The sequence below is a fragment of the Schistocerca serialis genome, chromosome 9, assembly GCF_023864345.2.
Source record: "Schistocerca serialis cubense isolate TAMUIC-IGC-003099 chromosome 9, iqSchSeri2.2, whole genome shotgun sequence".
Taxonomy (NCBI): Eukaryota; Metazoa; Arthropoda; class Insecta; order Orthoptera; family Acrididae; genus Schistocerca; species Schistocerca serialis.
In genome coordinates, this window is record NC_064646.1 from 480,193,387 (window position 1) to 480,208,229 (window position 14,843).

Below are 14,843 nucleotides of genomic sequence, written 5' to 3' on the forward strand. Positions count from 1 at the left end.
TTTACCGCCATCTGGTGGCAGACGGCGGAATCTGTGAATACTGAATGGAACGGATGACGGTTGTTGAGTCAGTGAAGGCGCAACGCTGGAGGTAGTAGGGAAGGAGGAGAGCGGCGTTAGAAGAACGTAGCGACTCGCTACAGGGTCTTTGAACGCGGCTCACCTGCCGGGAAATATCAGTTCGACTTAGTAAAATAGAAAGTGTGTATCTTCATTACGTGCCGGTAGGGTTGAAGTGTTGTGATTAACTCCTACTGCCTGCAGTGGTTTGATGTTATACGCTTATTTATCGGCATCGTGCACGTTGCGGAAATTAGCGACCAAAGAAAAATTTTCTTGCCGGTTCAAGATCTTAGCCATCTACGATGAACAGCTACATGGAAATAACTTTGCCAAATTACTCATACGTGTTTAACTTCGAAGAAGAATTTGAGCACCAGGACACCAGAGTATGGATGACAAAAAACTGGACCAATGGGTTTTATTACTGCGGGATTTATATGATATTCATTTTCGTTGGTCAGCATTATATGCAGAGCCGCCCACGATTCGAGCTTCGTGGGATTCTATCTTTGTGGAATACAATGCTCGCAGCTTTTAGCATAATCGGCGCATGCCGAACAGCCCCAGAATTTTTTCATGTGCTAAAGAATTACGGTCTATATCACTCCGTGTGTATTCCAAGGTGAGTACGAAACTGTTTCCGATTTACTTTGCTATTCATTAAGAAACTAAGGGATAGACATCTACGTTTACTTTGTCAATCAAACTGAAAACTGCTTTTTATGGTAAGAGTAGAACAAGCGGAAGTGGGGCGAAACTAACATTCTTGAGATTTTTGTGTGTGAAACCAGCTACCTCAATGACCGGTTCTCCCTACTGTACAGTATGTGTGTCGGGCGATGCTTAATGCGATCGCAATAAGCGTAATGCTCTTTCGTGTGTCTCATGTAGAACAGCTCCATTTCTGATAATTGCAGTAACGTGCACTGCCAAGGAAGACTTGCGTATACATAATTTGGACGAAAGAAAAGACTAATTTGAAGTATTGTGCGAAGTGTTTTGGAATGAGTTTTACGTATCAAAGTGATATACCAGTTGAGGGGGAGGGATTGTACAGTGATTGAAATAAAATTTTACAGCTGCTTGATAGCTGTATATAGTGTCACACTTTTCTGTGCTCTACATTTTCGTCATATGTTTTGGAAATAATCATGTTGGAGGGTGGACGTGGTACAAGTGTGAATTTTGCCAAGACTTGATGCATAAAGTGCCGTACACTGGATTCATTCCAACAGTAAGGAAAAAAGGCGCCATGAACACAATAGTACTGATGCTTAAAGACATCTTTATATACTGGGAAACAATCTTCCAAAGTTACTGTCAAAATAAAATTGCAGTAAGCGTTTGTTTCATACGGTAGACAGTTGAGTCTCACGTAAAATAAAGTGGGTTTTTATTTGATGTGAAGTTTCATAATCACATTCACCCTGGGTACATGGTTATGAAAACGCCTGTTCAGTGTGATTTTCTTCGCAAAGGAATGGAACAGTCATGCGTCATCAAACTGTCAAAAGTGTAGCACTCGTGAAAAAAAAATCAGTGTGAGTTAAATCTGCATTATTTGCTGTAACATGACGATTGCTACATTTGGATCTTTTTAGCCAGAATGATATTTAGCACAATTTTCCTTAACACAGTGCCCTGTTTATTCTGTAATTTCTGTCAAATCAGTGTTTTGTAATTGTTATGAAATTGAAATTGTATCGTCAGATTTCATTTACAGTACTTTTTTCTTTTCTCTTTGCAACAGCTTCATTGAGCAGGACAGAGTGTCTGGCTTCTGGACGTGGATGTTTGTGCTATCAAAACTACCAGAGCTTGGAGACACAGTGTTCATTGTGTTACGAAAGCAGCCTCTGATTTTTCTTCATTGGTACCATCATATTACAGTTTTGCTGTATTCTTGGTACAGTTACACTGAGTACACTGCCTCAGCAAGATGGTTTATTGTGATGAACTACTTTGTGCATTCGGTAATGTACTCCTATTATGCACTGCGAGCTATGGGTTACAGACCTCCACGTCAGTTGGCGATGGTAGTAACTACACTACAGTTAACTCAAATGATAATTGGCTGTGCAGTAAATATTTGGGCACACCAGATCCTTGAGGCTGGGCAGCAAGAGTGTCACATTTCACGCACAAATATAAAGCTTTCTATAGCGATGTACTTCAGTTATTTCGTTTTGTTTGCAAGGTTTTTCTACAAGACATACATTGATGGTGGGCATAAGTCAAAGGTTACAACAACAAATGGCATAGCTTCTGCAAAGTATATAGGAAGCAAAGCCAAGGTACAGTAATGTGTAATGTCTTGCATTGACATGTTTGCTCTTTGGCTTATAAATGTCGAGTGACAGATGTGTTCTTAAAAATAAATGGCTGTGTAGTTTGCTACACACAAATTCTGTGCTTTTCAAATTTAAAGGCATTGTTTCATAAAGGAAAGGCAAATGTAAACACATCTAAATTGCCAGAGGAATATAGATTAGTCTAGTTGTTCACAATAGTATGTACTGAGGAAATATGGCTGTTATGAATGCAGCTTAGAAATTTTGGGCCTATTGAAGATACTGACATAGTTATGGGACCCATTTGCATTTATATGAAACATTTTCATTCCTCAGGTAACTAAGCTCATTATATTTACCTTTCCTTTCTTGGAACATAGTGTGCTGTGTGCTTTATTGTTGCTTATTTATTGAAGGACTCTGTGTTGGAAGTATTATTGAAGTGTGGAAAAAACAGAATTGAATAATTCTGGTTGAATATGGACACTGTCATACCAGTTGTCTTCTACAACTGCTGTATAATTTCTGCCAAACATTCCTTACCTGCTGAAGTTCAGGGAGTTGTGTAATAAAATCAGAAATTCCTGTGAGTTCTATTTTATACAAATGTTTTTTGTTGTATTGTTTATCTTTTATAAGAAATTTGTTTAAATGTTTGAGTGCTGGTGACACTCAAAAATTGTTTTTGTTTTACAGAATTGATAGCTGTGCATTTCTGTACACTGTATTTGTCATCTGTAAGATGTGTGAGAAACTGAAACTCAAATTAAATAAGTTAACATTACTTAATTTTGTTGCATTTCCACATCCATCTTCCCAACTTGTTCTACTGAGGACAATCCAAACAACCAACCAACAATAGAATAGTATGCTCCTCTATAAGATCAAAACTTGTAAATGTAGTGAAATGTGAAAGATCTCTGGTAGTGACCTGTAGTCTTCATTTTTTTTATGTCAAATGTTTTATAGAATTGGTGTTTTAAAATTTACTTCTGTTCAGCATGCTGAAACTTCTTAAATATTTGCATGTTGATGGTAGTAACTACACTACAGTTAACTCAGACGATAATTGTGCCAAATTGTTTACATTCTGCACATCTGGCAACCTAGTGTCCACTATGTCACACAGTTATCGCAGTTAATCAACAAGACATATAAACATGCATTGCTATATATTATTGGGCTAGTTGTGATATTTTGTCATAAATAGATTTTCAGCATGTATTGAATCTGAAATCTACTTGCTTCTAGTTTTTGGTGATTGGCCAGTCCCATGAATCTCTTGCAGATGAGTTTTGGAAAATGTGAAAATTTGTTTTTAATCATATGGCTGCTGCAACAGTATCAAATGTAAAAGCGTAATTGGTTGGTTTCATATACTGTCCATACCTCATACTCAGGAGGTCTGCCTTTGAAGATTTTGTAACAGAATATAGACAACTTGATAGCTGTGACAGAGAACAAGTTGCAATCAAGGAAGAAAAAAGTTATGATGGTACAGTGTCTGATATTAAATAATACGAGCATTGGAAAGGCAGTGCAACACTTTGTTCTAGTGCCGTACATTGTGAAAGTAATCGTATTAACCCACCTTGCGATGGAGTTCTCTACATAAAAACTAGAATTTGTGTCCTATTTTTAACTGCGTTACTTTGTTTGGGCATAGCTCTGTCTAGTGAGTGTATACTACGAAGTTTTTCATTTGTTGTAGGGATAGTTCACATACATAAATATTTATGGCTGTAATGAATTTGTAATAGATGGAGGCAGTTTATTAATGCTGTATCAAAATAATCTAGTGCTCTTTGCTGTAAGAAAGTGCTGCTACACATTTGTTTTTTGAATAGGTACAGCAGCAGCAAGCCAGATGTTGACTTTTGTAAACTTGTTATAAAATTGCATCTATAGATTGTGTGCTGCTTGCTATTGTGCATATTCTCCTTCAAACTGAGAATTTACCTGCTGACACTCTTAACCTGGCCAAGAGTTGTAACATACTGTTTGTCACATTTAGAGGTGTGACAGTTATGAAGCTGCTGATTTTTCTTAGTTTGTGCTATTGTATTATAGTTTTACTATATTCTTTTTACAGATACAATGAATCTTTATAGAGTAACATATCAGGGGAAAGGTGTCTAGTAGTACTTTCATAGTGCTTGCATCATCAGTGCAGTTTGTTACACTGCTTACAAGTAGTGTTACTTGGTGTCAGGCTGCATCAGATTGTTTAAAAAGGTGTTTGCAGAGCTATTTCCTACCAATATCAAGTCGGTGAAAGTTGTATTGAATAGTCACTTTTCTTAGACTCCGTGCACCTGCCATGGCCCTGAGTGTTAATGGTCCTGAACCATACTGCATTACTATACCAGAACTTTTTCCAGCTTAGTGTAAGAAGCAGCTAGGGAAAAAGGTAAAACAGTGCTGTTAAGCTGCATGTGAAACATAGTTGTGCCAGGTGGAAATGTAATGTTAAAAATGTCATTAAAATAGCTAGATTCAAAATTGGCATGGCAGCTGCTGTCATATGCTGAGTCAGTCATTTTTGTTGATAGTGATGATCAGAAAAGTCAAAATGCACCAGTAGAATTAGATAAGGTGTACATGACATTTCAGATAGTAAATGATTTTCATTTACTGTCATTACCATCAGGTTTTTTATCTGAGGGGACATGTTAAATGAAGTGTGTACTGCAATGTTATTGTTGTAGGGTGGGACTGTTAGCTGCTACCTGTTAGTTCCTTGCCTAGTTTTGCCTTTTATGTATTATGTTTAGGCTTGAAAAGTGGTTGGTGATCAAATATCATACAAAAATACATAACTCTAGGGAGTTCTAGTTGCAGTAAATGACTGCTGAATAGTAACATATCCAAGTCTGTCATTCTTGGAAATGTAAACAATGAAGTTTCATTGGAAAAGAAAGCACAGATTACAAAATGCATAATTAACACACACCTTCATTGCATATAATCTAAAATATTAAAGAAAATGGAAATTATACAGGATAAGTGAATACTCTTTTTTTGGCATTATTATTATTTTGTTAATGACAACATAAGTTAAATACAGTGGCACAAACGTTTAATGAAAGATAAGTTGTTAAAACTTATAAAAATCTGTACTTAGTTAGTTGTTCAGGTAGTTTGGCAATTTAGATTTGGCTGGACATCCAGAAATGTATTATTTATCAATACATTCATAGAACCTCCAAAATCATTTCTGAATTATTGTATAATGGCTCTAGCAAAAGTTTAGTAGTGTAAGTATAGCATTGGTTAGCTTCATCTCCGTAAATAGTATGCTAAAATGAAATTTACAGTTAGAGGGAGTGTAGTCATTAAATTTTCCTCTGTGTACATATGCAGAGCAGTTTATGGTGTAAAACGTTAAAACGTGTAAACACAAAACTGTTCTGTAAATGTACAGGGTTCAAGTGAAAAGGGCTGCATGCCGGTGAAAGATATAATTATTAAATCCTTGTCCCTGTCCTTGAAGTGGGATTCATCTGTGACTGCCTCGAAGTTAAACTGGAAGAAATTTCCTCTGTACGCCTGGCAATTTGCTTTTTTAAAGTCGTTCACGTCTCAGCACTGAATGCGTAATCTTCAGTGTTTTTATTATTGTCTGTATAACGCTGCCAGTTACGCCGGTAGTGAGAGTTATATAGTACTGTATACCGCTTATCATGGTTTTCTGACAGTCATTTTAGAATTCTAGTAGGCGTGTTGAAATACTTTTGTGTCTCAGTAGTTAGTTACAAGCGTATTTTATCACGGAAACTCTAGGTTTCAACAGCCAGCTCGCGTGTAATACGTTACTTTGCAAGCATGGAAGTTAGAGGAGCTATAATACACAAAAGACGGTTGCTCTCAAAGTTAATTCAAATAAAGTGCACTACACTCTTTCTTCTGATGTACTTAACGGCGTTAGTTACTTCATATATCTTTGACCAGCACCAAGCGTGTCCCCCCCTCGATGTTTTAATCTCCGATTTGGATCGTACTTAATGACTAGAAACACGGTTGCGTTTGTACTAATTGTTTAAAAATTTGAGCTTACAGAACTGTTACATGGGACATGTAAGTGACGATAATCCGCCTGAAAAAAATCGAAAGCTGCTCCGGCACGATATTTAAATTTAAAACATTTGCCGCCCGCACGTCTTGCCAGTCTTTGCTGCGGTTGTCGAATCACGTGACTTCCTTTGTCGTTTTAAAGAATTTTGTGCACTTTCCTGCTACAAAAACGGCTTTCGACGTGGAACTTTTCACCGTCGTTGAAATGAACGTCGTCCTGCTGTTTGGAACTTGGAAAATGATTACAGCAGTAAGATCAGAAAAAGTAATGCTTTGGAGGAGACGTGTAAAAATTTGTTCCGGACTTCGAAAATCCAACACTTTCGTCGACGTATTTTCTTCTAAATAACAAAATAAAGAGCAACGCTTCCTCTTTAGATTACCTTTCGTACCAGGCTCGCCCAAGTGCCCCGACAGCTCTCACCACAGAGCTTCAGCCTCACGGTTATCGTGTGTACGGCAATTCAAGCGCGCTGTAGTCGGGTGTTGCAATGATTGAACAGCGCAGCTGAATCGCCACGACGAAGTCGCCAGTGTGAAAGCAAGTCGAGCAGCAATTTTTTGAAAACTGACGCCACTGTCATTCTCGAATTGACTGCTGCTAGTTGACACCCAAGGCTCTTCTGCAGTCCTTAATGCCAGCTGTCTGGTGATTTTTCTTGGGCTCAACTGGAGGTTTGCTTTCGTCGTCCTTCCATGATTTCGTATTGCAACATGCCCTACCATTTCCACTGCAGTGTTTCAACCCGCTGTGTTACACAACTGACATGAATAGTCACTTTTGCAATCTCTTCAGCGTAGACCTAGTATTGATCTTTTCACCCCTGTGCTTTCTAAATTTCGCTTTTGTGAATTCTCTTAACCCCCTGGTTCCTCAGTCGTAAGTTAAAACACGAAGAACACACTGATGGAAAACTCTTGTTCTACATCTATATTCTGCAAACCTCTGTGCAGTATATGACAGAGTACGTAACATTTTACTAGTTACTAGAGCTGCTTCTTGTTCCAGTCATGTATGCAGCACTAGAAGAATGACTCCTTAAATGACTCTGTGCATGTTTTAACAAATTCTAATCTTGTCTTCATGTTCCGTACAGTAGGTATACATAGGGCAAGTGTAGATTGACATGTAAAACAGATATTTGAAAGTTTACAAGTAAGGTTTTACAGGATTGTTTGCTTCTCTCTTGAATCATCTGCCATTTCATCTTTTTATCATCTCTGTGACACTTTTCCAGGGGTGAAACAAACCTGTGACCATTTATACTGCTCTTCATTGTATGCAGTCAATATCCACATTCAGTACTCTTTGGTGTGGGATCCACATGCTTGTGCATTATTCTAGAAAGGGTCACATGGGTGTCTTGCAAGTAACCTTTTGTGTGGACTTCATTGTGTTTGCTTACTCAACCAAAGTCTACCACGTACAATTATGTCCTTGTGATCTTTACATTTCGTATTCCTCTAAGTTCACAGGCATTTTGGACAGTAAAAGTTTCCGGTACATGTTCTTCATCCTAGTTTTATACAGCAGTAAATCTCGGGCTTAATATCGCCTAGATCTTTGAGGTATAAATTTTCTTACATTGCCGGTCAGAAATTTTCAGTCATACATGATATACTTAATTTCAATATACACACCATAAAAACTACATATTTTATCCCTCTATCCCTAAGTAAAACACAATATGGCTTAAATTTTACGCAGACCTTTCAATGTTAAATGACCTCAGTTTTCTGACCTCGCTGTCAAGTTCATCCCATAATAAATTAATGGAATTTAGCATATTCTTCAGTTCCCCACATTTCTCTTTTATACTGACATACCTCCTGCACAATATAGAAGCATGTTTGGGACCATTGTTCTGCTGCAGAATTTTTTTGCCAGATGGAACTGTATTGTTGATTCTGATATTCTTCCTTCACTATGCTTCCCAACTAGGCTTTTGACTTCAACCTGCAAAACATCCCAACACCACGACCAACCCTCCATTATGCTTCATCGTGGCATCACACACTGATTCTTTATATGTTGTCCACAAAGGTGATGAACAGACATTCAATGATGGCTTCCAGAAACTTCAGACTTAGATTTGTCTGTGAGTACACTTGGGCCACTGCTGTAAACTCTAGTTTTTATGTTGCTGGGCCCATTGTAAGCCCCTTAACTGTTGTTGACAGAGATGGCATTGTGCTTTTGAGTGGAGATTGGAGCTGTTTGCATACAATTTATTTCCTTGTGAATTTCAGGTACTGTAAGAGCCCTCTACCATTTACATGCTACACATATGAATTGATCTTCACTGCAGGATGCTATGTGGTGTCTTCTAGTTTGCAACACACTTGCATTTACATCTGTTTACTTAAACTGTGGCAATGTATACTCTACTGTAGATTGGGCTACACCACCTTTTGTTGCTATTGTCTTACTAAACTAGCCTTCCTTATGCAGAACTACAATTACATCATGTTTTTTAAATTCCAGTCTCCTACTTACGTCCCTTTAGGAGATAATGGTATGACCCTGATCAGGTGTAAAAGCACACTGCAAGATGCACAGTGTACTGTAAGCTCATGCAAACTGATTGCTACACAGACAGTAGAAGGAATTAAATCTGTTTGAATGAAACCATCTTAGGTAAAGGCACATCAGTGGTGTTGTAGATACTTCTCAGTGCTTCTTTAGCCAAACAGTCAGGTATAACAGAGGTGCTTAGTTTTTACATGATTGTCAGAATATGGTAGAATATTCAAAATGAAATCCTTCTTTAACCACAAATCCATAGTTCTGATAGATGATCAAAAACTTTTGACCAGTAGTGTAAACTATCTGTAGAGCCTTTGAGCTGGCAGTGTTCCCATTTTATAGGACACGATTTTGAGAGATGTTTAGCACAAGTCCAATCTCTTAATTTTGTTTTCAGTATGGCCATGTCAGTTATTGTTTGCAGTCGTGTAAAATTTGCTGTGAAGTGTGTGAATGCAAATATACTTCAGTAGTACAGATAGCTTGAGAATTAAGATAGACAGCTATTGGAAATCAATCCACAAGTGGCAACTAGATTGGCTTCATGAGCATATTGGTAAAATAACATCCTCAGTGCCCTCCATAATCATAGCAATGTTAATTTATGGTGGTCAATTGCAGGAAAAACGATGAAGTGTTCTGTAATCTGTTCTAGCACCTGTCGGGGAATTTATATATTTCATGTTTTTATTTTTTTAGGCTTCTGCATCTGTCAGTAAATATGGAACGCTTTAAGGACCACCTTGTCTGTCTGTCCATGTGTCTGACTGTTAAAACCACTCTTTCTCAGGAATGAGTACAGATATCAAGTTCAAATTTATGTCAATTAGCAAGGTCTAGGGTCTTTTGTATCATAAAAAATTTAGGCTTCTGAGTTGGTGCAGTCAAAACAGAAGTATTATAGTAGTGCCAATTCATGGACAAATGGCACCAATGATTCATGGGATTTTCCTACCACACTGCTTTCCCTCTGACGAAGGTCATTTGCCCTATGTATAAAAAGGAGAGAATTCAGGTTTTGGTGGGAAATTCAAAACTAAAAGGAAATTAAAAAAAAATAGCCCAATTGATCTAGTGTGTTTCCTAAGGAAGAAAGACTCGTTCAAAAGTATAAATTGGTGGAAAATTCAAGACAACACAATGTCATGCTGGCAGACTGAGAATGCTGGGTGCAGGCTCTGTGATGTCACAATCAGCGACATGAAATGTGAGGATTCAAGATGGCTGACCTGGAATAGAAGATGGCTATTGCACATGGCAGTTGAGACATCCTAGTGCAGCTCTAAGACACCATGATCCAACTCAGACCTGTTGGGCTACTTATAACAGTGTGGAATTCGGACATACTGTCCCAGAGCTGGAATACTGAGCCTGCCTCTACGACATCAGAACCTTCTAAGCCACTGATGGAATAGAGTATGAATAAGAGTTCACCTTATCAGCTTCAGCTAAGGCCTGAAGATGGTGTACTGAGTCATCAAAACTCATTGCAGTATAACAACATCAAAACAACAGTACAAGTGTTTCATTTTATTACATAACTGAATGGTCAAAGTGCCACAAACTATAAATCAGGAGGATAGACATACAGACTGATCGTGAAGTCCGTGCCCAGCCAAGTCGCCCTGGAGTCACGCCACCGTGCACTGGGGGACAGCTCAGTTCAGACGCACACCATGCGCGTACTACCGATTCGATAACTTAATGCTGAATGGAGTGCAGAAGTTCAGATTCCAAGTGCTAGTATGCGGCTGTGATAGCACTGCAATTACTGCCTGCATGACTGGAGTTAACGTCTTGGGAAACATGAAAAACGTACTTTAACCCAAATGACAGTGAGTCTAAATTAAAAATCCACTTACCAAAAGTTTCAAGTTATGTGACGTCTGCTGGCTGTGAAACTATAATGCACTCATCTTAACCTAAGAACTATATAGCCCATCGATGCAGCCTGTATGGTTGTCAAACACTTGTCACTGATGTATGTAGCTGGGGGAGGGAAGAGAAAGCAGTAGGAGAGGTATTCACATGCATCTTCATTTGAACATTGTTCTTATCTTGCACTGACTGTTGGTCAACTTGTGGACGCTGGTTCACGTCCTCTCCGCTGCAGCCCACCGAGCCGTGCCGTGGTGGGACAGGTTACGTGCCACATTGGAGGCATCTTCTCAGGTTGACACACCACGTCTTAACTCACTACCAGTATTGCTTGGAGCTCACAGCATGTCGTCACATGGCTCTCAAGTTTACTGCTACATAGAGGCTGTTTTCACCTACAGTACGTACTTACGTGATCTGGTCAGCACCTTGTTCTCTAAGGCAGTGCATCCACACCAGACCGCATGCTTTCTGATGTATTCCTAAGACAAGATTTTTCACTTAATCGTAGTCTAATTTTAGAATAGGAGTGCATCGTGTTGTGTTAGAGGAAGGCAATGGAATGGTTCTGATATTCCATAGCTGGACTAGCCTACCTGATCGCTGCACACTGCTGCCGCCACCACCACCACTCCACGATCGTCACACATCACACTGTATGCTGTGAGTCGCAGGGCTGCTGTGTGGTGCACCGTTAACAATAAGTTGCTGTCACCCATAAGAATAGAGCAGCAGGCAGCACCTCATACAGTGAGAAATGCACATGACTATCATTGCCTGACTGAGCAACCTGCCACAAAAATTGTATTTGAATTGACTGACCAGTGCATACTGGTGCAGCTTGATCTTGTAAGGATCTGAGACCAGGGATACTACTGCAGTCTTTTCAAAATGACGACATGGTAGATATATACACAACAAAACGTTGAATTTTCATTTGACTTTTATACTGAAATCAACAATAACATATTGAAATTTCCACCTAAAGAAGCATTAACCCTCATTTCCAGGTGACATCTTGGAACTATATTTAACACTGATCGTAGGTTCTGACACACACTGATTGCAATATTGAACGGTAGATTAAGATTTGCCCTCTATTCTCATTTTTGTTATAGATCCAACGACGACGATGACGACAAAACTGAGAGATCAACACACATTTATGGTGAATGGTGGTGCTGGTGATATAACAGCGTGTTAATGTTTCCAAGGAATCTGTCTTCCATCCACCTCTCCTCTAGGCATCCTCCCCTAAGATGAACTGATGTCATACTCTAGTCATCTAGAATGCAGCGCAATTAATGTTCCAATGTAGGAAATATCTTTCCACCACCTGATATACATTCAGCTGGCAAGTTCTACACATTATGGCTGGAAAAGTTACAGGCATCAGAACAAACATCTCGCATAAGAACCTCGAAGATAGAGAAATCAGGACTCGTGCAAAGGCATAGAACTGTTTTGCCATGGTTAAAGTGTTGTTAGTTTATGGTTTGATATGTTTCTATGTAAAGTGTCATGTAACAATGTTAGACACGGAGTGTACTGGGAGGAGGCATGAGACCTAAGACTCGTTGGTCAATGTGTCATACGTTTACATACGTACTCTGTAAGCCAATGTACTGCTTGCAGTGGAGGGTATCCTGTGCCACTACTAGTCATTTCCTTTTCTATACTGCTAGCAAACAGAGCAAGGGTAAAACGACGGTTTGACACCATATGAGCCCCGATTTCTCGTATCTTAATGGCTATTATGCGAAATGTATGTTGGCGGCAGCAGAACCTTTCTACAGTCAGCTGCAAATGCTGATTCTCTAAATTTTCTCAATAGTATTCTCGATAAGAACATCGCCTTCCATCCAGGGATTCCGATTTGAGTTCCCAAAGCATCTCCATACCACTTACATGTTCTGGACTGTACACGACAACATAACCAGTAGTGATCATAATGTTATAACATACACATTAACTCACACTCAGAACACGATGACCAAATCTCACACGAGACACTTGCTGTTGCACAAAGCAGACTGGAACAAATTAACGGAAATTATCCAACGACATGGTCTAGAAAACATCAATGGAAGTATCGATTATAGAGAACACAAGTTAACACAGGTAATAAAACATGCACAAAACACTTCAATACCGACAGCAAAGAACACAAATTGCTCACCAGTACCATGGACCACCGAACTCACGAGACTCAAACAAGACGCACGACGCAAACGAAAATTATATCAAAGGGCGATAGCAGATAGGGACAGACGAATAAGACTTGAAGCATATATGCATGCACAAGACTTATATAGACAGACCCTATACAACACGCGTAGACAACAATGGGAGCTATTTGTAACAACACAAACAGAGCAAAATATATGGGGGGAACCACACAAAATATTGACAGAGAAGATAAAAGCCCCACTAGTTCTGGGAACGCTAAGGCAGGATGACGGCACGATGATGAGGGGATGGAGGAGTACAGCGGAGTTTCTGCTGTATAAACTGCTCCCTGACGACGTTATCGATACAGACACACAATATCATGCAACACTAAGAGAAAACCTACACGCACCATACAACACTGCAACTGTCACACAGAAAAGCACCTGGACCAGATGGTATCCACTCGGAAACACTGAAAAAACTAGCATCGCCGATCACCCCGTTCCTAACAACGTTACTGAACGATGCCTTATGGCTAGGCAGGGTACCTACAGTATGGAAAACCTCCAAAGGAGTCATTATTAAGAAATCAGCGGACAGGGATCCTTCAGATCCAAAGACTTACAGGACAATATGCCTAATAAACACTCTAGCAAAGATTCAGGAGAAGCTACTGTGTAAGCGCCTGCAAACGCACAGAGCTCTCAGGGGTATGAACCAAGATCAATTCGGCTTCAGATCTGGCACATAGTTAACACCACAAAACAGAAATACGCCATGGCAATAATGATTGACATTGCCAGAGCATTTGATAATCTTTGGTGGCCCACACTGTTTCAGAGGCTAAGACATCTGGAGGTACCGCAATCACTGTACAACAGTTTTCTAGACTACTGTAAAGACCGAGTAGTCGAATGGCAGATGGACAGCCGGAAAGTAATTAAAAGAATTACCAAAGGCTGTCCTCAAGGGTCGATCTGTGGCCCCATCTTCTGGGACATAACAATCGAACCCCTCCTACAACTTCTGGATGCGGATGACAGGTCAGACAGAATTGTCGCCTACGCAGATGACCTATTAGTTGTAGTCACTGCAAACAACAGAGCCCAGTTAGAAGAGAAAGCCAGTGGAATACTACAAACAATTACTCAGTGGTGTCACAACAACAAACTCAGAATAGCCGGAAATAAAACATACACTTTACTGAAAGGATCACTCCAAAGGAATCCTTCGGTTAAAATTGGAGACACAGACATCAAACGAGCACGCATTACGCGCTATCTTGGGGTATATTAGATGAAAAATTGAAAGGCTAACAACAGACAAAGCAGAAAAAATACTACACAAACTGGTGAGGCTAAATTCAAAACAGTACAGGCTACCTCTACCAGTAATATGTACATACCACTGTGCGCTCTTCGAATCAGTACTCAGCTTCGCAGCTAGCATGTGGGCACATAGACTGAACGTGGTCACCAACAAAGCATCCGTCAGACGAGGGCAGAGAAGTGTCCTACTTAGGCTATCTGGAGCCTTCAGTACCACCTCAGCGGATGCACTGTGTGTGGTGCTCGGAATATGCCCCATAGATATCACGATCAAATACAGAGCTGCAAGGTACTGGGTAAAGGTGGGGAGACTAGATAAGGTACACACAATAACCGGTGTGTGCATAGAGACGATACGTCACCTTAAAACTTGGTGTTTGGATACATGGCAAGGTGAGTGGGAGGTAAGTGATAAGGGACGCAGACTACACGACTTTCTCTCTGACATAAGGGAGCGGTTGAGAATGAGACAATAGTGTTCAGAGCCATTTTAACCAATTTGAAGAATGA

The 14,843-nt window shown here is 39.7% G+C and overlaps 1 protein-coding gene across 1 annotated transcript; it reads left to right on the forward strand.

Moving 5' to 3' along the window:
- Positions 1-31: 31 nt before the first annotated feature.
- LOC126419140 (elongation of very long chain fatty acids protein 6) lies at positions 32-3,138 on the forward strand. The gene is made up of 2 exons (XM_050086249.1): positions 32-685; positions 1,814-3,138. Exons 1-2 carry the CDS (start codon positions 366-368, stop codon positions 2,364-2,366), a joined length of 873 nt encoding a protein of 290 aa, XP_049942206.1. The 5' UTR covers positions 32-365; the 3' UTR covers positions 2,367-3,138.
- The last annotated feature ends 11,705 nt before the right edge of the window (positions 3,139-14,843 follow it).

Bases quoted from the DNA above. Each gene is read 5' to 3' on its own strand.
- LOC126419140 (XM_050086249.1), top strand. From the start codon at position 366: ATGAACAGCTACATGGAAATAACTTTGCCAAATTACTCATACGTGTTT. The intron at 686-1,813 runs GTGAGTACGAAA...TCTTTGCAACAG, and splicing joins CACTCCGTGTGTATTCCAAG to CTTCATTGAGCAGGACAGAG.